General features: G+C 62.4%; 2 protein-coding genes across 14 annotated transcripts in view; one reads left to right on the plus strand and one right to left on the minus strand.

Moving 5' to 3' along the window:
- Positions 1 to 14,074, minus strand: part of SH2B3 (SH2B adaptor protein 3) — a 30,580-nt gene extending 16,506 nt beyond the window's left edge. For 5 of the 11 annotated variants that reach the window (XM_063350891.1, XM_063350889.1, XM_063350890.1 and 2 more), the window contains exons 1-2: positions 13,715 to 14,074; positions 4,133 to 4,918 (exon numbers count right to left, since the gene is read on the minus strand). In XM_063350891.1, coding sequence (XP_063206961.1) covers positions 4,133 to 4,891 — 759 coding nt within the window. In that variant the 5' untranslated portion in view covers positions 4,892 to 4,918; positions 13,715 to 14,074. Of the gene's footprint in view, positions 1 to 4,132; positions 4,919 to 11,813; positions 12,282 to 13,714 lie in introns of those variants that run through there. The other 6 variants (XR_010073133.1, XR_010073134.1, XR_010073132.1 and 3 more) reach the window with 3 other exon arrangements.
- A 3,265-nt stretch (positions 14,075 to 17,339) lies between these two features.
- Positions 17,340 to 20,304, plus strand: PHETA1 (PH domain containing endocytic trafficking adaptor 1). Of its 3 annotated transcripts, XM_063351027.1 has the most exons (3): positions 17,340 to 17,383; positions 17,731 to 17,889; positions 18,298 to 20,304. In XM_063351027.1, exon 3 carries the CDS (start codon positions 18,422 to 18,424, stop codon positions 19,199 to 19,201), a length of 780 nt encoding a protein of 259 aa, XP_063207097.1. In that variant the 5' UTR covers positions 17,340 to 17,383; positions 17,731 to 17,889; positions 18,298 to 18,421; the 3' UTR covers positions 19,202 to 20,304. The 3 variants fall into 3 exon arrangements, with proteins under 3 accessions (XP_063207097.1, XP_063207096.1, XP_063207098.1); XM_063351026.1 differs by lacking the exon at positions 17,340 to 17,383 and having other exon boundaries at positions 17,392 to 17,889; XM_063351028.1 differs by lacking the exon at positions 17,340 to 17,383 and having other exon boundaries at positions 17,392 to 17,889; positions 18,411 to 20,304.
- Positions 20,305 to 20,769: the final 465 nt, after the last annotated feature.

Here is a 20,769-nt window from a genome sequence, read left to right on the forward strand (position 1 = left end):
TCTCACGCCGAGCAGAGATAAAAATACTGCTCCTCCTGCGGCCACGGCTGAAGACGTACGAGCTATATGACACAGGCACCACGGGTTTTCAGCGGAAGGAGTCTTCCTGGCTTGTCTCGGCATGCCATCAATTTACGGGATGCACTGGATTTCATTAAAATGCTATAAAGAATCCAGCACAAATGCAAATCCCATTTCCCTTCCCCTTCCTGTAAAAACATCTGGTCAACAGAAACAGCCTGGGACATTTCCGTTGCAAATCACAGTTTTCACGGAGTTTAGGACTTGGCCATGTAAGAGGCACTCAGGGCTGGGGCTCAGCTGATGAACAGCCCCGAAACTCCGCAGGACTTCCCTAAAACATGCAAACCTGTTTTGCCAGCTTTGGCTTAAATTTATGAAGGTGGAGGGGCTACCCCGATCCTACAAATTATATGAGACGGTAGAAAAGGGAGAAAGCCGTTAGCGCCTCCATGGAAAGCAGGGAGGACTTGTGAGCATCGCCCTCATACTAGACATCAGAGAATCCACGTGGTCCGCATGCCTGGGACCATACCCAGGGTTTCCCTGGGCACATGTATTTATACACCCATACGTACAGGTACTATAGATACCCCGATATGCCCCTGCTCCAGGCGCTCTGCGCATCAGGATGCCCCCACCACAGCGCGGAGTCCAGCCCAGAGCATCGGTGGCACGGCATCCTCGCTCCCCTCCTCTCCCCAGCACACCAGCACCCTCCAGCATCTCCCCAGGGTGGGGGTCCGGGTGCCCCCCACCCTGCGTCAGGTGCCCTGAGCCCACCGTTGCCCTGCGGGAGGCTGTGACCCTCTCCCGGGAGAGCCCCGGATCCCGTCGCCTCCAGACCCCTCCTTCGCAACATCGTTTTTCCAGCGCTCGAGGGAGGAAGGAGCGATGCCAAAACCAACCCAGCAGCAGCTGCAAGGATGGGAAGCCCCATCTCATCCGGCCGAAGCTCACGCAAGAACGGCCCATCCCTGGGGGACGGGATGCCCACGTCGGGCAGTGCCGCGGGGATCACCGGCGGCTCCGGCACGGCTTGCCGGCACTCACCCCTTCGCCCGGCACAGCGCGGGCCGCAGGCACCCAAGCAGTAAATGGGATTAGGGCTCTTCAAAGTGCCCTGCTCCCTTTGATGCCGGGCACGTTACGGGATTAGGCTGAGAGGCCCCGTCGGAGCGCGCTGGGGGAAAAGAAGATAAAAGCTGCCAGAAGCAGAGCGAGGGAGCAGCAGCCGAGCCATGGTGGGGCACGCGTGGGGCCACCCCCTCTTTTCCCCACGGACCCGGCGCTTCCAAGGTCATGGCAAGGCGCTGAATATATCTGGGGGCTTGGCTTGATGCTGCAAAGCTGGGAGGCTGAGCTGAATTTCGATTTACATAGTAGTATTTAATTTGTAGAAAGGGAGAAGGGGAGGGCGCTTCTGGGGAGACCAGCCAGGGATGAAAGCCCCCAGGGACTGTTTTTACAGTCGCCTATTTAAAAACATTAATCTTTCATGATGATCAATGGCATCTTTAAATCAGGAGCAGATCCACCACACCGGGGAGAAGGCTGCGGCAAAGCCCTGTGAGCATCCCGGGGCTGGACGATGGAGGGGAGGGGGCTCCGTGTAGCCTTCCCTGAGAAGTTATTGGTTATTATTTAGTTATTTTAAAGGAAAAAAAAAAAAAAAGAAAAAGATAACCACCAACAAGCTGTTCTGTTCCCACCACTCCAAGGTTTGCTCCTTGCTGGGTTTGGGGAGCGGGACCCACCAGCACCATGGGGGGTTTTCCAGCACCCTTGGAATTCGACCGCAGTTACTGGGAAAGGGGCTGGATTGATTCTGCTGTAACGGAGACACGATCTGGCCTCGGCCCAGTTAATTAGAAAGGAAGGACCCGCCCTGAGAATATTTGCACAGGAAGCAATTTACTGGGGAGACTCGTGAAATCCAGCGAGGAACATCCCCCCGCCTTCCGCGGACCTGGCGGAGAAACCCTTCTGCTCGGGGACCGCAGGGTCCCCAGCCTTCACGGCGACCGGGATGCACGGGTAAATCTCCGTGGGACGGAGATTTGTTGCAAACGGCGAGGAATAACGCTGCCGAGCGCCGGGGGAACTCGCGAAATGTCCTGTTTGAAATGCCTCCCGCCCCTGGGTCAAAGCCGGCCAGGGGCTGCGGGGAGAGGAAGAATGTGCTGTGCACTGGGCTTGCTTCCCAAACGGAGGGCGGGGGGGGAAATAAAGAGAAAAGGAAAAAAAAAAAAAAAAAAAAAGAAAAAAAAAGGGAAAAAGCAGCGTTTGCAAGCGCCAGGTCCCGGGAGCAGGCAGCACCCAGCGGGGTCCCATCCCAGAGCTTGTCCTGCAGGACAAGGACGCTGCTGCGGCGCGCGAGTGCCCGGGGTGCGACGGCTCCGCTGCCCGCGCTGTGCCCTTTGGGGCAAAAGGTTCGGCAGAAAGGACGGCTCAGCTCCCCCCACGGCTGTGCCGGGTCACCGGGGATTCCACCTGGCGTGGAGGCGGCCGAATGCCCTGCAGCCTGATGTGCACGGTCGGGGCGGGGGGGGGAAATGCGCAGGAGCTTGGTGCCCGGGTGGCGGGGGGCACAGGTGGGTGAACACGGAGAGGCACCCTCAGATGCAACCACCAAAATCCCCCCCGCACCAGGGAGCACAGCCACCCCCGGGAGGACATCGCCCTCGCTTCGCTTCTATTTTTGGTTGGCTTCTATTTGCAAAGCCCCCAGGGGGAGGTCTGGACAAATGCCACCGAGGGTGCAGAGCGGGGTCTCAGAGAACACCAGCCCAACGCCTCCCTCTCCACCGCCGGGTCCGACGTGCCCAATGCCATGGGGGTGAGCTGGGGCCCAGACCACGCCAGCGCCCTGCCCGGCTGCTGCGACCACCCTCAAAGAGCCCCAAAACGGTGCCGTTTGGAGTCAGACCTCCCCGTGCCCCGGGACAGGGACAGGCGCTCCCACGGGGACAAACAACTGCAAGCCCTGACACAACGGAGCAAAACCGGCTTTTACTTTTTTGACAATTCTGGTGTTGTTTTGGGTTTTTAGGGTTGGGTTTTTTTTTTTTAAAAAAAAAAAAAAAAAAATTCAATATTGGAGTGGTTTGACAGAAGTAGCGGGAATTTAGCCAGCTGCCCCCCGGCCCTGTCGCTGCCGTGAGCGGCAAACGCAGCCCGAAGGCAGGGGCAAGGCTCCGGCTTTACCGAGCCTCCCTCCTTCTGAAGTACAGGTTGGTCATCAAAGTTAAACAAGCACCAAAAAAAAATTAAAAAAAATAAAAAAAAAAAAAAAAAGGAAAAAGAAAGAGAAAACCCAGCCCATAATGCTTGCGTAAGACCTGCCATGTGGAGGAACTGTCTTTTTAAAGATTAAACACCACGGCTCACCCCCACATCGCTCCCCGGTCACTCACATCCTGCATCATCTCCGCTCCAGCCGGCGTCTAAGCACCACGGGAGCTCCCCGGGGTAGCCGGGATCTGAATTTCTAGCCACAAAAGTACTTACAAAAAAATAAAATTGAACTCACTTACAGGTCCCACGGGGGACAGAGGAAGGCACAAAGCCTAATTTCTATTTTCCCTTTCCTTTCCCAGCCTGCCCAGGCGAGCAGATGCCGTGGCTGCTGAAGCCATGGCACAGCGGGGACAGGGTGAATTTGGGGTTCGCCAGACCCAGCGACCCCCTGCCTTGCCAGGACGGGTCCGTGAGGCCGGGGACGAGCGGTGTGGAGGCCACCAGCCCCTTATCCTCAGTTCCGCACTGAGGGCAAGGCGGGCGCTCTGCTTCTAGCCAGAAAAGCCAGGGGGAAGAAATGCAATTGCATCTTGGGTGACTGCAACAATTAGCATTTGTGCCACCCTTGGCACATGCTGACAGCATCTTTCGCCCCCCCAAACGCGAGCCCACTGCTCTCCTTCTCAGAGGTCTCAAATAAAGAGGGTGCAGTCTCCACGGCCCGGACATTGCCCACGGTGAGAGACCCTTGCAACCAGGGATGCACCACGGCCCCGCTCCTCCCGGCGGGATGTGCCAGCATCCCAACGCGCTGCTAATGGACCCGCAGCATCACCCTGGCTGAAACAGGCAAGAGCCGGCAGGTTCTTACCTTGGGGGGGTCGAAGAGCTCCAGCACGTACTCCTCGCCGTCGGGCGTCCCCGCTCGCCGCAGCACCAGGCGGCAGCGCTGCCAGCGCGTCCCGCTGTCCAGGGAGGTCTCGTCCAACAGCCCGTACTTGAGGAGCCCCTCCTTGCGCACCTCGGGGGGCTGCTCCCGCGACAGCCCCCACGGCAGGATGCGCTTGCCCAGTCCCGGCTTGAGAGCCACCTCCGCCGCTGCCTCCCCATCCCCGTCCCCGGGGAGGGTGTCCGAGGAACGGCGTCGGAAGAGGCTGCGCCAGCTCCTGCGCAGCTGGCTGAGCGAGAAGGGCCGCCGCGCCGGCCCCGCCAGCTCCTCCGAGCTCCAGGACTTGCGCAGCCCCATCGGGGCAGCCTCGGGGGCTCGGCCGGGCTGCTCGGGGCGGGCGCCCGGCTCCGTCTCGGCTTTGGTGGCCACCGTGCCCAAGGAGACGTCCATGTGCCGCCGGTGCGTGTCCCGGTAATCCCGTGCTGGCCCGGCGGGCAGGATGCGGAGCTGGTTCATGGCGAAGCCCTCCTTCACCTCGTGGCAGAAGTACTGCTGGAAGAGGTCAGTGAACTGCACCGAGAAGTTCTCGGCGGCCAGGAGGTCATGGTGCGGGTGCTCGGTGGCGAAGCGCAGGTAGTGCCGTGCCAGCTCCTTGGCGGTGCTGATGGCGTGCAGCTCGCAGAACTCATGCCAGCCCCGGGGATGCACTGGCGTGCCGGCCGGCAGAGCGTGCCCATTCATTGCCGTGGCTCCAGCGAGGCGGCCGCACTGCAAGACAGAGCACACCCGCGGCGTCAGGGTGGCCCCAATGCCCCGATACCTCCCCCTCTACCCCGAGAGCCCCCGGCCAGCGCGGCCGCACACCGCTCCAGATCCATACCCACAGGGCAAGCAGCCCGGGGCTTGCTGCGGATAGCTTGGCCCCCATCAAAGATACTTCATCCACCTGGGTAGAGCATGGGGACACATGCTGCAGCTGGCCCGGGGTCAGCCGGCTCCCTGGTGAGCGGCACGGCCCCACGCGCAACCGCTACAGCCCGTGACCCCCCACCCTGGCAGGGGCAATGGCTGTGCAAGCCACTGAGCACCCAGCCCCGCCGCAGGACCTTGCATCCCCATCCCCACCTTGCAGGGCCGTGCCTCAGTTTCCCCACCTGCAAGGTGGGGGTGCCGGCAGGTCCCGGCGCGGGGCGTCTCTGGGGCTTCCTGCCAGCGCAGCTGCCTGCAGCTGCCCGCCGCCCCGCGGGGACGCCCGGCCAGCCCGCATCCGCTCGCCTCCTGCCAAAGCTTCGCCCCGCCGACGGGTTTCCCTCCAGGGACCTATTTCAACAGAGCTGATAAAACCGGAGTGGGGGCGGGAGGAGGAGGAAACGACATGAAAAGCTGGAGAAATCCAGGGACGGAGCTGCCTTGCCTGCCAGATCCAGCCGGCCCCACCAGCCCGGGGAGACGTGGCCGCGCCGCTGGCATGGCCAGGGGTGAGCACACATCCCCAGGGGGATGCTCTGCCGCCTGTGGGACCGAGGGGCCGTTGGGCTCTGGCAAACCACGCCGTATCTCTGCCCCGAGCAGATTTCGCTGCGAGGCCAATCTGATGGCACCCATGGCCGGCGTGCAGCCGTCCTGGCATGCCCGGCAGCAGCGTTCCCCATGGCTGGCCCGGTTGCACCCCGCTGCTTACCGCCGAACCTCGTGCTCGCCCGCGGCACTTATCGGGGCCGTGCACTCCGCTCAGGCAGGAAACATCGGCCAACCCACCCGGATCCTGCCGCGCCGGCACGGGCACCGCCGCCTCCCCGAAACTCCGGTTGCCCAGCGGCAGCGCCCCGGCAGCCGGGAGGGGAGGAAAAGTGATTGCATTGGTCAGGGGGAGGAAAAATTTAAAAAAAAAAAAAAAATAAAAAAAAAAAAATACGAGGGGCTGGGAGGAAGGGAGCAGGGCAACGCGGAACGTGCCGGCGCAGCGGATCTGGTTTGCAGCCAGGGAGGCGATAACGCCGGGAAGCGGACCTCTATCTCTGCCCACCCGCCGCCCTTCCTAGTACGTCCTGCGAAGCTTCTAGGCCAGGGGAGATGTTATCTGTCCCCCGCCAGCCTCGCCGGGGCCCGGCTTCTCAGAAGAGCCGCCCGAGGCTCAGGGCCGGCCAGTGCTGCGGCGATGCCGGGCGTGCGCTTGCCCATGGCCTGGCCGAACCCCCCGGCGGGGCCCCGCGCCCGGCCGTCTATCAGCGCCGCCAGCCTGCCCGTGACTCAGCATCCTCCCCTGAGCTCCCGGCTTCCTCCAGCACCCGGGAATCGCCGCCGCAGCTGCCAGCACCGCCGGCACGCTCGGCAGGATGCTCCCTCAAAATGCAGAAGGCAGCAGGGACGCCCACACGGACGGCTCATCAGGAGGGCGGGAGATTCCCAGAATAGGGAATTTGCCTTCCAAGTTTTCAGGCTCCCTTCACGGCGGCTTCGGGAGAGGTTTGCGGCGTGGGAAAAACTGGGCTTCGCCTGTGCCACGCGGCGGGAAGCAGCCAAAGGCCACCTCCGGCAGCAACATGCTTTTTCCAACCGGCACGATGATGGGAAATACACCCCCAGCGCTTCCTCCTGCCGGCACCGGTACAAACCGTGATGCTGTCCTCCCTGCTCCTGCCCGGCACACTTCTCACATGGAAATGGCTATTCCGGCTATCCTGGCTGAATCCATGCTTGAGCTACTGCAGCAGCATCCCACTCCTCCACCTGGCCCCAGGTCTCGACAGGGACATGCCGCAGAGATGCAAGCGCCCGCTGCCGCGTGGGCTTCTCCCTGCTCCAGCCCGTCACGCTGCACGATGCTGGAATTCATCAGCCACGGGCTTTAAGGCAGACTTTACATCCACATCCCTTATACCCCATGTGTCCGTATGAGGGGCTCCTGGCCATCCTGCAGGTCACCGCTGAGCCAAAGGATTCGTCAAAACGGCTAATTGCTTTAATTTGAATTGAACAGCCAATCCAGCCCACCCTCGGACACACCATGGGCTGGCTGGGATGGGGGCTAACATGCCCCCCCAGCCACTGGAAGAGCTGTATGCCACCCAGCCTGCCCTGTCTCAAGGCTGTTTTGGGGTGCTGGGTTGGGACCTCAAGGAAGAGCAGGATGGGACCAACCGGCCATGGGCTGGCTTTGATGCGGGCTGGGGCGGCAAGCCCCGGCTTGCACAGGATCCAGCCCTGCAGCCGAGCCGCCCCCGGGAGATTTCATTAAACTCTTGCCCAACCTGGTGAGTGTTGCTGCAGCAGTGGGTGCCGGCACCGGCCGGGACGATAACCCATGGCTAGGATCCGGCAATGGGTTATTTACGCCTTCGTGGTAGCAAAAATCCCAGTAGATGCATTTGTTGTTTAATTGCACCCAGAGGAGACGGCAGCACCGAGCAGCGCCGGGAGCCAGCGCCACAGTTCTCCCGCCCGCTCCTGGAGGATGAGCAGTTTTCCATGCCACGGAGGGGCTGCATGGACACCTTCCCACCAAAGAGCCGCGCAGGGGGCTGCGGAGGGGCTGGCAGGGCACCCCCCAGCAGCCAGCGCTGCAAATCCAGCCTGGAAGGGGAATGTTAGGAAGCAGAAAGCGCGTGGCCGTGCCCGGTGCCGAGCGAGCCCTGCTGACACACGCCTGCATGCACCGGCTGCCCCGGAGCATGTGCAGCGCAGCCAGCGCGCCGCGATCGAAAATGAAACCGGCCCCGACTCCTCGCCGCTTGCTCTCCATGCCAGGAAAATGCACGCCAGCAACGTAAATAGGAAATTTGATTTATGTGTTGGCTCTCCCAGAAACAACTGTTCCCCAACCGGAGGAAAAGCAGCCGGCGGCATTTTCGGCTCCTTTTTATAAGCACGACGCTATTCAAAATTCACCCCGAAGGACTATTTTCAGGAGGGAGCGAGGCGAGGGGCTGGGAGACGCCCTCGCCAGCCCCGCAGCTCCCGGCTTCCCGAGTGGCAAAAATACAAAGTTCCCACAATCCCAAGAGCGGGAACATTGTTCCTTCCCAGGATGTCCTCCATGAAAAGAGCTATTCTGAGCCGGCAGCAGCCTTTCTTGGCACGGCCCCGCAGCCCGCTCGCGAGGCGGCTATAAAAGGCCGGGTTACAATGAACAGCACTTTTCAATGGGAGAGCATCCGGTGCGGGGGGCTCGGGGGGATGCAGGTCCCCGGGGGAGTTCAGGGGGATAAGGGTCCCCGTGGGCAGGGGTTGGGGGGGGGGGTGCAGCACACCGGGGGTGGGCTCGCAAGAGCTGGGGTGGTGTGGAGCATCCCCCTGGGATGGTGCCAGTGCAGGCCCATAGACCCTCTCTGCATCCCGATCCCCCGGTGGATGCTGGAGGATCATCTGGATGCAACCCTGGGTCGAGAGCACGGGGCGGTGCGGCCATTTGGGGATGGACACGGAGACGCAGCTGCTCAGCGAGGGAGGAGGGGCTGGTGCAGGGGGAGAGGTGGGAAAAGGTCCGGCTGGCAGCCTCCCGATGCGGGATACGCAGGGGTGATGGATGGGAGCAACCCCGATTCCACACCCTCCTCAGAGGTGGGTCACAACGCGACGTGTCCACGGCACGTCCCCTGCCCTGGGCACTCACCGCAGGGCGAGCGCAGCCGTGGAAAGCAGCCCCGACTCCACGCTCATGGAAAACCCCACAAAGTTTTAACGCTGCCCTTCAGCCGAGCCTCTTCTCCCTTCCACCAGCCCGCTTTCACCAGGGGGGTAAATATTGCTGATTTACCCCTAACCAGAACAGAAGGCCCCAGCCCACGCACCCAGGGCAGCATGGAGACTGCGTGGGAGGCAAGGAGGGTGACAGGGCCCCTATCACCCCCCCAAAACAGCACCCACGTATTTACGGCATCCCTATAGAAGAGCAGAGGCGATTTGTGAATCAGGCCAGCACAACCCACGGCAGAAACGGCCCGACACCGTCCTGCTCTCCTCTCTGAGAGCAGCCCCCTGCAGCGGTGTGGATTCTCTGGGGTCTTGTAGAAGGTGACGGCACAGCACTGCCGCTCCCCGCGACCTGCCGGCTGTTTCCACGCAAGCTGGAGGGTCCCAGGGGGTCTCGGGACCTTCCCCTCCCTCTCCTTCAGCTGAACTGAACCGACAAACTCAAAAGCGACAGAGGAGCAGGTCAGAGAGACCCCACTGCACGCTGACGTAGGCTGTTTTCTTAGGAAATTGAGTTAAAAGCCAGAAGGTTGGGGCTGGGAGGGGGGGAGTTGATTTTCCTGTCCTATCCCCAGTTTCTCACAGGACACACACCCCCCTTCCTTATTTGACCACCTGGCACTACACAACTCGCTATATTAAAGGCCAGAGCTGGCCTTAATCTACGGCTGTGCGTGGGCTGAGCTGCGCTGCAGACCTCTGGGGACATGGCTGATGTTATGGCACTTTAAATCCAGGGGAAATCCACCCGTTTGCCTTCCCCTGATTGCTCCACCGGGACAGCTGGGATGGAGACAGCCCATCTCGGGTCAAACGCAAGCTCCAGTGTTGCTTGGCCTGCAGGAGCTCACCGGGACGAGCCACTGTGGCCAGCCCAGTTCCCCAAAGACCTGCCTGCTTCCATTCACCCGTGTGCCCATCACCGCGGTGTCTGGCACCCTGCAGACCGATTTACATCATCACGCTCTCCTACACCCACTGCCTGTGGGGAAAAGCCCGGCAGCGGTGTGGCCTCTTTCGACAGGGTTTGTTTTGTAGCACGAAATGAATCGCTGCGGTGTAGGCGTGGGAGAAGCCGGGGGCAGGGAGCTCTCCCGGGGGAGCGGCCAGCTGGGGGTCCCCGGCTTCGCCCACGGGGACAGGGGGGAGCAGTCGGCAGCTCAGCGTCCCCCCATCGACTCGGCGCTCTCCCCCCACCGCAGCGGTCTCCCCCAGGATTCGGCTCTTCCTCCTTGCTGAGCTGCGGCAGCGCTGGTGGTACCACCAACCCCGCCAGCGCCGAGCTCGTGCGCTTCGTCTCACCCGCTGGGATTTGTCCCGACGTCTTCGCAGCGCCAGGCTCCCTCCCCGGCAGCCCCACGGGTGCGTGGGTGGGGAGGGTTTGCCCTGGGTGACAAAGAGGTAAGACCCCTCAAAAGCCACTGGAACTTGCACCCAAATCTCTCTGGCACGATGCTGGCAGAGCCGCAGCCCCGCAGGCTCCAGTGAAACCAAAACGGATCTTTTCAGAGGCAATAAATACATAAAGGCAAAGGAGAAAATAAAAGCAGTTTCGGGGGCGGGGGGAATGAACGGGAACAAGGCTTTCCTGCACCAAATGCAAGTTAAAAAGAAATCCGAGGCGTTGATCTAGTCCCAAAAGTCAAAGTGAAACCTGCCAGTAATTTCACAGGCCTTTAAACTCCAATCCCGTAACCTGCCAGCACAGCCCGATGGCAGACGGGGACATGCGAGAGCCGGCAGCGTCGGGTCCCCACGCCAAAAACCTCTTCCTCCGCCTGCTTTTCCTACCTAAGCACAGCAACTCGAAAAGTCCCCGGGCCACCAGCCCACAACTCCAGCAACATCTTGAATCAATTTGCAACAACAATATCGAAATCGCAGCTCGACAACTCGTCCCGGTTTCCTTGACAGTAAATCCCAGCCCGGGCAGCAATGACCGTGTTATTGCCGCTGTCGGAGCCAGCGGGTCCGGGCTCTCTGCGGGTGACCCCGCCGGGGCTTGGCACAAGCAGGACTGGGCATGCCGGCAGGGCACGGGGAGGCCACCAGGACACTGCCCGCCGGTGCATGGCGTTGTGCTCCGAGCCCCTGCGCCTGCCAAGCCAGGCAGTGCCTGCGAGCCAGCGAAGTCCGCAGGGAGCAGAAAGCCAGAGGAGCCACTTGGCAGGCTCCGGCTGGCACCTCCGCTTGGCACTCGCAGCGGGCACGGGGGCAGAGGAGAAGGGGGCAGCGGGGCGGGCAGGCAGGGCACGGCCCCCCCGGGCAGGGCAACACCCCACAACGGTGGCTGGGGCAGGTGGGCATCACCCCGCGGGGTCCCGTGCCCTCCAAAAGGGGGACACCCCCATGGCAGGAGCTGGAGGGGTCTGGGGGCAGGCAGAGGAGAGGGTCAGGGCTGGCTCCGTGCCTGCTGCACCCCTGGATCAGGGCCCCCCAGGATAGGGGTGCTGGGAAATGGGGGGACCTTGAGACGGACAGGGACCCCAGAAGAGGGAGTGCTCTAAGGTAAAGGGGTGCTGGAGATATGGGGGTCCCCAGAATTGGGGGAACAGCCCCTGGGATAAGGAGTGCCCACGGGGGAAACTAGTGCTGGGAGGACAGGGGTCCCCGAGGGTGACTGCGGCCCCCGGTCAGAGGGAACAAGGGGAAGGGGACCGGGATAAGCGTGAACCCAGCAGAAAAGGGGTACTGGGGGGTGAGGTGAGATCCGGAGGCTCGGGGCTGGCAGAGACGTGGGGATCACGCTGCCGGAGGGGGAGCGGATCCGCTCCCGGGGCAGCTCCGGAGGCAGCGGCAGGAGGAGCGGCTGCCGCGCTGCCTCCCCCGGCCCGGCCGGACCCCGCCGCCGCCGCCACTTTCGCTTTACAGCGGCCGCTTCCCGGGGACGCCTCGCAGCCCGTCCCGGTCCCGCCCGTCCCGTTCCGTCCCGGTCCAGCCCGTCCCGGTCCCGGTGCGCGCCCGCCGTTACCTGCAGGAGAAGGCGTCCGGCTGCCGCTCGCCCATGGTGGAGCGCGGCGGAGCGCCCGGGAACCGGACGGGACGGGGCGGGCGGGACGGGGCGGGCAGCTCGGTTACGGCACGGCACGGCACGGCACGGCACGGCACGGCACGGCACGGCACGGCACGGCACGGCACGGCACGGCTCAAGCAGGAAACCGGGGCAGGCGGCTCCGCATTTCCGCCGAGCGGAGCCGCGGCGGCGGGGGGTGAACGCGGACCCCGGCCCCGGGCGGGTTATGTAAAGCGGAGCGGCGCGGCCGAGGGCGGAGGCTGCGCGGGGGCGGAGCGGAGGGGCTGCGCCGTCTGACTGTCCGTCCGTCCGTCCGTTCGTTCCTCTCTCCGTCCGTCCGCCCGCCCGCCCCGGCTCCGCGGGTGCGCAGCGCTCCGCGCCGCCCCTCCCCGCCGGTGCCTTTATCTTATCGCATCCGCGCCCGCGGAGGCAGCGGCATAAACAGCCCGTCTGCGCTCGTGGGGGTTGGTTTTATTTTATTATATATATATATATTTTTTTTTTTTAGTTTTAATGACTTTTGCAATTTTTTCTCTGTGGATTTGGGAGTGTCCGGGCACTGCAGCCCCCCCCCCACCTCCTCCGCCCCCGCCCCGTCCCTGCCCTTCGGGAGGAAGGAGGGAGCCTGGGTGCGAGGTCGTCTGGGGGCTCGGAGGGGCGTGTGCAGGAAAACACCCCGCTTTCCTGTCCCTGCCTGGTGGCGTCCTCCCACGGCTCCGCAGACTGGGACCCAAGAGACCTCTGCGGTGGCAGCAGTGGGCGAGACACCATCTCAAACCTCATTTCTCATCATTTTTCTCTGCCTTTCGGTCGAGGAAATTATCTTGCTGCGAAAGGCACCACGGGGCACTGCCCACGCCCGCCGGGAGTGGATCAGGCCACAGGACCCGCAGTTGTCCTGCACCACAGACGAGGGCTTCAGCCGTGACAGAGCGGTGGCAGTGTCCCTCCGGTCCCAAGCAGGGCTTTGGACACAGGCCAGGCTCAGCCGTCGTGCTGCCATCCTGGTGCCATCCCGTCCCAGGGGAGCATGGCACAGCTGCAGCCACCCACCCTGCGAGCCATGGGACATGGGAGGAAAATAAACCTTCACTGCACCTTTTTTTCCAGGAAAGGTCTGGTTTGTGGTCTGTACCGTCACGTCTGACCCATCAACATCTCCCGCTTGCGTCACCGGCTGTCCCGAGGGCTCCTCTGGGGCTTTATCCTCCCCAAACAGCAGCAGCACAGGGGATGGAGGGGCTCTCCTTCCCCCACAGACCCCCACACAGGTGCCACTCACACCGGGCATGCAGGAGCCACGGCAAAGCAGCACTGCCCTGGGGGCTGGTGCTCACCTAGCATGCCAAGCCAGGGAAACCCAGGGAAGTGGCAGTTGGGATTTTACAGACACCACACGATCAATTTGTGGGTGTTGGGAAGGTAGAAGCTGCGGGATTTGCCCTTGGAGAGAGGGCTGAGGCATGCTGAGCTGCTTGTGAAGGGGCATCTGTGTGCCACCACCAGCTGGCTCCATCCTCGGTGATGCTTTAAAGTACACCCCAGTCACTCGCCCCATCCATTCCCAATCCATCCCCTTCTCATGAGGAAAAGACCGGAATCCCCCGCTGGTGCTGGGCTCAGGGCTGGCCATCCCCAGACCACAGCCGTGGGCTGCTCCCAATGTGGACACAGCCGCATTGCCCTGCTCCAGACCCAACAATGCCCCAGACTAGATTTGAGCTTTCCTGCAGGGCTGTAGCCCTTCACTCCCCTTCGGCATCGCCTGCTCCAGGGGTCTAAGTGACTCTGCAACCAGCCAGCCCTCCCCAAACCCCACAGGGAAGTGGCTGGGAGTGGCTGACGTGATAAAATCTTACCTTAAAAGCTGCTTTTTAATTCCTTCCTCTGTTGTTTTATGCATAATTGCACTTTCTGCCTTTTTTTTCTGAGCATGGACGAGCAGTCGGTGGAGCCCGGTGCCTGCCCTCCTTCCCACGGGCGGCTGTCCCAGCTCGCAGCTATTGCACACTTTTCTTCATGAGCTTCATCTATTTCAAAAGCGCCCTCTCAGCGTCCTCAGCCCCCATGGCCTGAGATTTCTCTTTTGTTTTACTTCCTGTATGGATTTTCTACAGTCCCTAACTGCTAATTCACTACCACTGACTTCTGCTTTTTCTGTTTGTTTATGCAGAGCTGCGCAGATGCCCTTGTACACACACACACATACACACACACACACACACATGCTCCCCGCTTCCCTTCCGCTCTGCACCGGGCTCAGCTTTTAACCATTGCTGCTTTCTTCTCCTGTAAAAGCCTTACGCAGCTTCCAACCATCCTTCCCACTTCTCTCTTCAACTCCCACCCTCTGGCCCGCTTCGTTTTCAGGGTGCGGCGGGTGGTTTGGAAGCGGCACATGGGCATTTCCCGACGGGTGGGATGCGATCGGCTGCGGGTGACCTCAGTGAGATGAGGGTCCCCCCTCCATCTGCCCGGAGGGGGTCTGGGGGTGACACCTGGAAATGCTCGGCTACGGGGGGGTGGGGGGGTGGTCTGTGCTGAGCTGGCAGTGCCCCCCAGAAATCTCAGCCTGGCTTTCACGCAGCCCCTTCAGAGGGCAGGGTGGGCGGTGGGTTGGGTGGTGATGGAGGGGGTGCCCCACGGGCTGCTGCCCCCCCCCGCAGCCCCGCCGAGCCCGCAGCGGTCCCGCAGCCGTCGCCGGGCTCCAGCTGCCCTCTCCCGGGCACCCTCCGCACTGCAGCCGGCTCCGGCCCTTCCCGGCCCCGCTCCGCAGCCGTGGGGGGTGGCGGCGGGGGCAGCGCGCTCCCGCCCGGTGCCCGACCCTCGGGCTGGAGACCTGCCTGGGCCCGGGGCGGGACAGGGGTTCCCGCACCCCGAAATGCCACCGTGGAGGGTCGCGCCAGCCCCACACTGGCGGGGGGGTTGGGGGGGTGGTGGTGTCACCACTTGTTCGCCTTGAACCCCGGGCACAGCTGGGTCCATGTGGGGACAATTCGCGACAGAGACCCGCACGCCTTCTCCTCCCTGTGCTGGCTGGGGACACACAGAGCCTCTCGGTACCTCCCCCCCCACCCAGCACCCCCAGATTTCCATGAGCGGAGCCAGCAGCGGCGGTGACTCAGAGCTCCCAGCTCACCTCGCTGAGCCGTCAAGCACCCGCCGCTGCGTAACCGCCACCGCCAAGTCACCGGTCATGGGAACAGCAGGAAGCGGAGGCCAAGGGCAGCACACGTCCCAAATGGCGCCCGGCAGCCCCTCGCCTCCTTCCAGACCCTTTTCCTCTCTTTTTTCTCTGCTGTCGGGCAAGCTCAGCGTCGGATTTCATTTTCCCGTCTTTCCCAGCCAGATCTGGCAGGGGAAACTGAGGCACTGGCTGTGGGCTCCTTGCTGGGGGAGGGAACAACAGGGAAAATATCATGGGGCTGCTCAGAAGGGGAAGTGCTGGAGCCTGTGCAGCGACACGCGACTGTCCCAAGGGAAACCCAACGGGAAGCAAAAACCCATGGGGGAATTTTGCTGGTGGTTTTTGAGGAATTGGGGCCATCCTCCAAAGCAGCTTCCGAAAGGCTCGCTGGGAAGCGGCTGCGGTGGAGGAACAACCTCTGCTAAAGCAGCCGATGGGGCTGCAAGAAGCAGCTGGGGTTTTGGAATCCCGGCAAGGGAAAGCACAGCTGGGAGGCGGCCGCCTTTTTTCAGTTGCCCCAGCTGGTCTAATAAAGATATTGCTTCTCCCCACGGTCCTTTCCTCTCCTAATCTTGCCGTGTGAAAGGGCACCTCTCAGCAAGGCAGGGAGATAAGCGGTGCAGAGACCTGAGACTTCCCACCAGTGGCCTTGAACAGAGCGGCTCCACTCGGGAGGGACGATAAAGCCCAGATGGTTTTACTGCTGGTTTGAATCCCTTTTTATAGTGTGAAAGTGAAAGTCTGCAGGTGATAGGGAAAACCCTCAGTGAACCGAAAACCACTGCCATGAGCGGAAGATTGCGAAGCCCCGAGTAGCCATGTAGGGTGGTGGTGGCGGCATCTATGGTTTTGGGGAGCAGTGAGGACCACAACCCACGGGCAGCGGCAGTTGTGGCGGGATTTCTTAGTTGAGGGCCTGCAAAAGGAGCGCCGATGCCTTGTTTGCTAAAATACACTCATTGCTGTGCAGCTGAGCGGGGGAACGAAGAAACTGGAGGAAAGGGACAGCGATAAGGAGAGCAAATCCTTGACGCTGGTGTTTATTGGGACATGGCGAGGACGGCAGCGCTGCCGAGGTAGTCATCAGGCTGGTGTCACTTTCAGCATGGAAGGCCAACCAGGAGCAGAAGTCAGCCCGGAGGCTTCTCCCAGCCAAAAGGTTTATGGTTGTCCTGGGACGTGGGTACCAGCAGCGGGAAATCCAGCCCAGGCCCCAGTGCTTGGCACTGCTGGACCTGCTCACCCCTGGCCCGGATGGGGCAAGCGCTGACCACCCGGATGAGAGCGCATCAGCAGCTCGAGTGCCATGCGGCTTCCGCGGTCAGGAAGGACTGAGGGGGCTGCGATCTCTGCCCACGCGGTTGCACAACACCCCGCAGCTCCAGCGCCCAGCTAACGGATCGTCAACCCCTGCTTTCTAGCTCCTTGTACGAGTGTCACCTTCCCCTGGACACCCATCCAGAGCACTCGGCTCCTGCCTCAGCTCCTTTTTTCATCCATCCCAGCCATCGAGCTCTGCCCGTTCCCTGCCAGATGCTCCTGAGCACCCATTCTCTGCCCCAAAAAGCTGACTCACTGTTGTGCAGCCACTTTCACCACTGAGCTCCCAGGTTTCCCACCCGTGAGTACATCCACACGTACACCCATGTGGACATCCATTCATACACCCACACGTACATCCATGTGTACATCCATGCATACATCCATGTGTACATCTGTGCATATATCCACATGAACATCCATGCGCACACCCATGCATACATCCATGCGTACATACACACATATATCCATGCATACATCCACACATACATCCTTGCGTACGTACACACATATATCCATGCATACATCCATGCGCACATCCACACACGCATCCACACATACATCCATGCGTACATCCACACATATATCCATGTGTACATCCACACATACACCCACGCATATATCCATGCGTACATCCACACATATATCCATGTGTACATCCACACATACACCCACGCATATATCCATGCACACATCCACACGTACATCCACGGACGTGCACATGTCCCTCTGTGCTCCCGGATCCCTGCTCCCATCTCTCCCCGACACCGTCCGGACCTCAGCCCCGGTGCCCAGAGCTTTGACCCGCCGAGGAATTTGGGCCGAGCCAGGACCCCCAAGCACCGGATCCGAGCTGGGGAGCGGTTCCTCGGCCGGGGGAAAGGCCCCACCCCCGCCCGCCGGGCCGCCCCGATCGGCGGTGAGGGGCGGCGGCGGAGGAGGAGGAGCCGGGCGGGAGCAGCGCTCCGCCCGCCGGGGCCGGGCCGGGCCGAGCCGGGGCGGCGGGGAGCCGAGGACAAAGGTGGCCGTGCGGGATCGGGATCGGGACCAGGAGCGGGGCCGGGAGCGGGGCCGGGAGCGGGGCCGGGAGAGGGGGCGGCCGGAGGCGCCGCGGAGCGGGACCGAGCGGGCGGGAGCCGACCCGCAGCGGGGCCGCCCGGTGCGGGGGGAGGGAGGCTCCTCTGCTCCCAAACGTCCCCAGGACTTTAGTGGACCCCAAAGAGGTCCCCGAGCTGCCTGGGTGAAAGGGGTCCCCGCTGCCGCCGGCGCTGGGCGCCCCGAGAGCCCCTGTCTCATCTCCTTGAACCCTGCGATGTGGCTTAATAGGAAAATAATCACCCTGGCTCACGTCCGCCCTGTGCTCTGCAGGCTGGAGTGAGGTGCCAGAGCAGGGACAGCGGGGTGCCGGCCCCCACGGCCCCCTTGCACCGGCCGACTGCAGATCCAGTGCTCCCACGACCACCACGACCACCCATCCATCGCTGATGCTGGCAGTCCCCGGAGACCGGAGTTAGAGGCTGAGTCCAGGTAGGTGGGAAGCCTGGCACAACAAGGCCACCGGTGGTTAGGGGACAAGGGGAGAGGTGGCCTTGACCGGGTGACAGGCTCCATGGCCAAGGTTCTCTGGAGTGGCAGCCGGATTGGTGGCGTGGGCCATAAATGCTCCCTGCGTGCCGCGGGGAGGAGTGCTGCGACGCAGGGCAAACACGGCTCCGGTGGTAAGGTCACCTGCACTGGGTGATGTGGGGCACTGGGACGAGCCCTGTCCGGGCCTCCTCTGTGGGAAAACGTTCAGTTGGGGGAGAAACCCCCTCCCCAGGGAGCCCTGGGGAGCCTGGACCCACCCGGCACCTGCCAGACGCAGCACCTTGGCTGGGAGCGGGTTTATCCCGGCTGCTATCACGGGGCTGTTTATTCACTGTCTCCATTTCCTAGGCGCCAAGGCCAGTGCCGCCGGGAACAAAAAGCCGACGGCTTATTACCGTGCAATTAAGGCGCACCCATCCTCTGTGTGCCGGCGGGCGGCTGAGCACTCTCGGTCCCCGCAGGGCGCGGAGCCATGAAACTGAACGAGCGGAGCCTGGCCTTCTATGCCACCTGCGACTCCCCGGCTGACAACACCGGCTTCCTCTACAAGCGCGGTGAGCGGCACACGGCGTACCATCGCCGCTGGTTCGTCCTGAAGGGCAACATGCTCTTCTACTTCGAGGAGCGGGAGAGCCGGGAGCCGGTGGGCGTCATCGTGCTGGAGGGCTGCACCGTGGAGCTCTGCGATTCAGCTGAGGAATTCGCCTTTGCCATACGCTTCAGTGGCACCAAGTCCCGCACCTACGTGCTGGCAGCTGAGAGCCAGGCCGCCATGGAGTCGTGGGTGAAGTCGCTCTCGCGGGCCAGTTTCGACTACATGCGCCTGGTGGTGCGGGAGCTGGAGAAGCAGCTGGAGGAGATGCGCTGGGGGCCGGCCAGTGGATGCGGAGGCTGCCGGCAGTTGCCCGGCTCCTGGAAGCCAAAGCCCTCGGGGCCGGAGCGGTCTCCGGAGCGGCTGCCAGCTCTGCCCGCCATCTTGCCAAAGGAGAACGGCTGCGCGGTGTGGAACAATGTGCCAGGAGCGGACCGGCCGCCTGACACCTCCATCTGCAGTGGGGATGACAGTGAGGGGAACCCACGGCCACCACCGCTGCCACCACGCAGGCGGGCGTCAAGCAGTGAGGCAGGCAGTGCCGGGGTGGCCGCAGCGGAGAGCCCGTCTACCTTCTGCCAGCTCCATGAGCGGTATGGCCAGGAGGTGGCCCGGCTGCGGCAGGACTGGCTGGAGAGGCGGCGTGGCCCCCGGCCCTGAGAGGTGGCCGAGCCCTGGGGACCCGCCAGGACCCATGGCAGGGAGGAGGTGGTCACCCTTGGTGCCACCTCGGTCGCCTCCTCACTCCGGGATGTGCAGCCCTGTCCGTGGCGGTGATGGACACCTGCTGATGGTGCCACCGAGGGCCCAGCACTGAGGGACACCAGTGCTGCTCCGTGATGGCGAAATGCCAGCCTGGCACCGATGGCAGCTGGGCTCAGCCTGACACCAGCCAGGCATGAAGCCCCTGGGCTCTCGGGGCTGCCAGGCTCTTGGGTGTCCCGTGCGAGGCAGTGGGTGCTTCCCGCAGGGGGGCAGCCCCCCAGCTGTGCCTGGGTATGGGGTTGGGGTGGTCCACCCAGTGCAAGCAAGCTACGAACCACTTGCTGGCTGATGCCTCCTGGGAACTGACCACAGCACTGGGTCTGGTGGGGCCTCTTGATGCACTTGCAGCGGGATCGTGCACCGACAATGCTTTTGGAGGAGGATTTTGATGGGATCTCACCCACCTGAGCCCCTGTGCGGGTGTTTCGCAGCTGGGGAGCTGGCCCTGCCTTCCCCTCTCTGCCCAGCACAAGCGACTGGCTGAGGTCAGCCGAGCTCCGCCGGATCCCTCTGCTCCAGCAGGATGTGGTTTGAAAAAGAAAATATCAGCGAGCGCAGCTCTTCCTTAATGACAACAGCACCGTGCGCCCCGGCTCCCCGCAGAGCTGGTGACACCCGGCCCCGGGCGTTTTGCACAGGGTGGCTGCTGCTTGCAGCCCAGCCAGCGAACACGGAGGGTGGCAGACCCAAGGGGAACAACGCGGTGGCTGCAGGCACCACTTTGCCGGGTGGATATTTTGGGGCAGGGCATCATCCCCAGGCTCGCTCACCAAGGGGAAGCATCACTTGCGGCAGCAAACAGGAACGTATGTGTCAGCGGCAGAGGGTGTCGAGTGATTCATGTGCCAAACCGGAGCAAAGACGGTGTTTCTCTTTTATTTCCCCAACGGTTTTTATTGACACTAAATCTGCTGGCCGGGAGGTGGGGTGACCCACCCTGGGCCTGGGGGAAGCAGTCAGGGTGCCCCAGGTTTGGACCCCTTGGGACAGGCACAGGATGTTGCTACAATAAAAGTTGTTTCAGAAATTCCCTCCTGGCCCTGGTTCTCGTTTGCACCTTTAAGCCCCTGGGGAGGGGGGCCCAGGTGGTAATTAATCCCCCTCCTGCCCCCACCATGTCTGTGTGTGGTCAGGCAGGGACTGCGTCACCTGAGTGGGACATGGACAACACCAGGGTCTTGCAGTGCCCTGGAGCCCCTTGTCTGCCCACAGGGATGGGATGGGATGGAACGGGATGGTGCCACTCTGGGGACACTGGGACACGCACAGCATCAGGATGGTCCCACAGCAGGGACAGCACAGTTCTGCCCTCCATGACAGCTTGAACAGCCAGGCACAGGTGATCAACACGAGGGTTTGGGGATTGGAAAAGAGCTGGGAGACTGGTTGGGAGCACAACCCTCCCACGGTTTCACCGGTGGGAAAGGCACTGGGTGCCCCGGCGTGAGTTGCCGGTGCCTTAC

Source organism: Chroicocephalus ridibundus, chromosome 13 (genome assembly GCF_963924245.1).
Source record: "Chroicocephalus ridibundus chromosome 13, bChrRid1.1, whole genome shotgun sequence".
Classification (NCBI taxonomy): domain Eukaryota; kingdom Metazoa; phylum Chordata; class Aves; order Charadriiformes; family Laridae; genus Chroicocephalus; species Chroicocephalus ridibundus.

Bases quoted from the DNA above. Each gene is read 5' to 3' on its own strand.
- PHETA1 (XM_063351027.1), top strand. From the start codon at position 18,422: ATGAAACTGAACGAGCGGAGCCTGGCCTTCTATGCCACCTGCGACTCC.